Source organism: Nicotiana tabacum, chromosome 2 (genome assembly GCF_000715075.1).
Source record: "Nicotiana tabacum cultivar K326 chromosome 2, ASM71507v2, whole genome shotgun sequence".
In the NCBI taxonomy this organism is placed as follows: Eukaryota; Viridiplantae; Streptophyta; class Magnoliopsida; order Solanales; family Solanaceae; genus Nicotiana; species Nicotiana tabacum.
The window spans coordinates 29,005,664-29,007,675 of NC_134081.1; the positions used below are offsets into that span (position 1 = coordinate 29,005,664).

Here is a 2,012-nt window from a genome sequence, read left to right on the forward strand (position 1 = left end):
CCCATTAGTTACAAAAGACTCTCAAGTGTATTATCAAATAAGTAATCACTTCATAATTCACTTAGATTTCTCTCCCTTCGTTTTTCATCTATTTATGCTAGCGCACATCGAGCACAATAGTTACCGCTCCCTTCCAACTTTTGCGAGATAAGCATCACATCCAAGATTGAAGATTCTAAAGTTTTACATAATTTTTGACAAAAGCAAACAACAAACCAGAAATTAAACTTCATCCATTAGTAATAGACCCTACAGACTAGGGATAACGTGACCCCTTACATAAGGCACAACATATTTTTACAGAACTAAGACACACACCAAAAGCTACTATACCTAATCGTCTAGGACCAGACTCGGCAAAAAACCAGACACAACTCAGTAATACATAAAACAGCTTTAACTACAAGACCATATACTCCAAAAACATTTTAAGAGGTACTAAACTTGGATTCATCAATGTCAACGCCTTCTTCAGCAGCACGTTCACCACCAGATTTCTCAGTTGTACTAAGTCCACCTTTTCGACCCATTTCTTGGTACCCTTCTCTCCCTATTTGCTCTTTCCTTGTCTGTCCTCCTTTTTGTCCCAGCTCTTGGTACCCTTCTGTTCCTAGCTGCTCCTTTCTTGTTTGCCCTCCTCTGCTCCTCCCTTCATTCAATTCAACAAAATCAAACCTCATTAGCCAAACGAGAAAAGAGCCAATAAGTAGGTGGAGTGCATCTAGTTAACAGCTTAAACTTTTAAACACAAAGTACGAAAACAGATAAAAATTCTGAATTCAACTCTCACCGCCGCCATTATCAGAAAAAAATGATTTACGTGTTTATCCTATGGAATAGCATCAAGGCTGCAAGTGAAAAACATGTTTCCGTCTATTATACTTTACATTTCTTTTTTTGCTATTTAAGGAAGGAAAAAACTTTTGACGCATCTTAGATCTATAATTAAATGTTGTGGCTTTGTGATTTAAAATGATATGCCAGGGTAAAATAAAAAATTTAAAAGTAAATTTTTTTTAAATACTATTGAATAAGAACAGACTATATCTTGCCGATTTGTGATCCTAAAAGATAGCTGTAAGACCATCTCCTTAACGTAAAATACCAATTTAAAACAAATTTCTTTTCAAATACAGAAGGAGAGCAGGCCAAAAAAAAAAAAAAAAAAAGGTTCACATACATTATAAAAAAGGGTAGAAGATCTAGTTAAGCTTAACCTTCAGCAAGATGCTCCTGAGCTTCAAGGCTCTTGCCACCAGTGCCACCAGGGACCACTGTTTCTCCTTGTCTAGCTCTTGCATCAAGTTCTGAACGTTGTTGTTGTTGTTGCCCTGAAGCCATTATTGTTTCTGTTTCAACAACTCCTAGAAAAACAGAATTTTAGGTTTTAAGCCTTTTGTGAAATTTTCATGCAGTGCAGAGTCACGTTTGCATGAGATATATATATATAAAGAATTTAGGTTGGTGAGGAAGCAGTTGTTGGAAGTACGTGGCGAAAAAAGGACAAGATAAAGACACGCGGTGGCTTGCACCATAACAATGCTGGCAGATGGAGAAGACACGAGTCAATTGTACAATTTTTCGAGCGCATGCAACTGCATCTTCCCGAATTTCTCCCTATACTCCCTCTGTCTTACTCGTTTTAATTGTTGCTTTACCTCTTAATACTGTCACGTTTCAATTTATGTGAACCTATTTTTTTTTAGTCCGTATCAAAAAGAATGATCTCTTTCCTTATTTGAAAATAATTTATTTTTATATAATAATTATAATTACATAAAATATATGTGCCTTATTTTATACTACAAATTTAACAGTCTTCTCTCTTTTCTTAAACTCCATACCCAATTAAATAGATTCACATAAATTAAAACGGAGGGAGTAATAAATATTAAATATAGTTTATTAAGTTACAATTGTTAAATTATTTTTAAAAATTAAATAATATTAAGAAAATAACTACTTTTTTAATATTAAGAGTATATTTAAAAATAAAATAAAATTTAACTTTG

General features: G+C 33.7%; 1 protein-coding gene across 1 annotated transcript; it reads right to left on the reverse strand.

The window, feature by feature from the left end:
- Positions 1-213: 213 nt before the first annotated feature.
- LOC107794963 (protein SLE1-like) lies at positions 214-1,429 on the reverse strand. Its single transcript, XM_016617520.2, has 2 exons — positions 1,218-1,429; positions 214-649 (listed from the first exon to the last, which is right to left on the reverse strand). The coding sequence occupies exons 1-2, from the start codon at positions 1,339-1,341 to the stop codon at positions 429-431; spliced, it is 345 nt and encodes a 114-aa protein (XP_016473006.1). The 5' UTR covers positions 1,342-1,429; the 3' UTR covers positions 214-428.
- Positions 1,430-2,012: the final 583 nt, after the last annotated feature.

Bases quoted from the DNA above. Each gene is read 5' to 3' on its own strand.
- LOC107794963 (XM_016617520.2), bottom strand. From the start codon at position 1,341: ATGGCTTCAGGGCAACAACAACAACAACGTTCAGAACTTGATGCAAGA. The intron at 650-1,217 runs GTTAAGCTTAAC...AATTGAATGAAG, and splicing joins TCAGGAGCATCTTGCTGAAG to GGAGGAGCAGAGGAGGGCAA.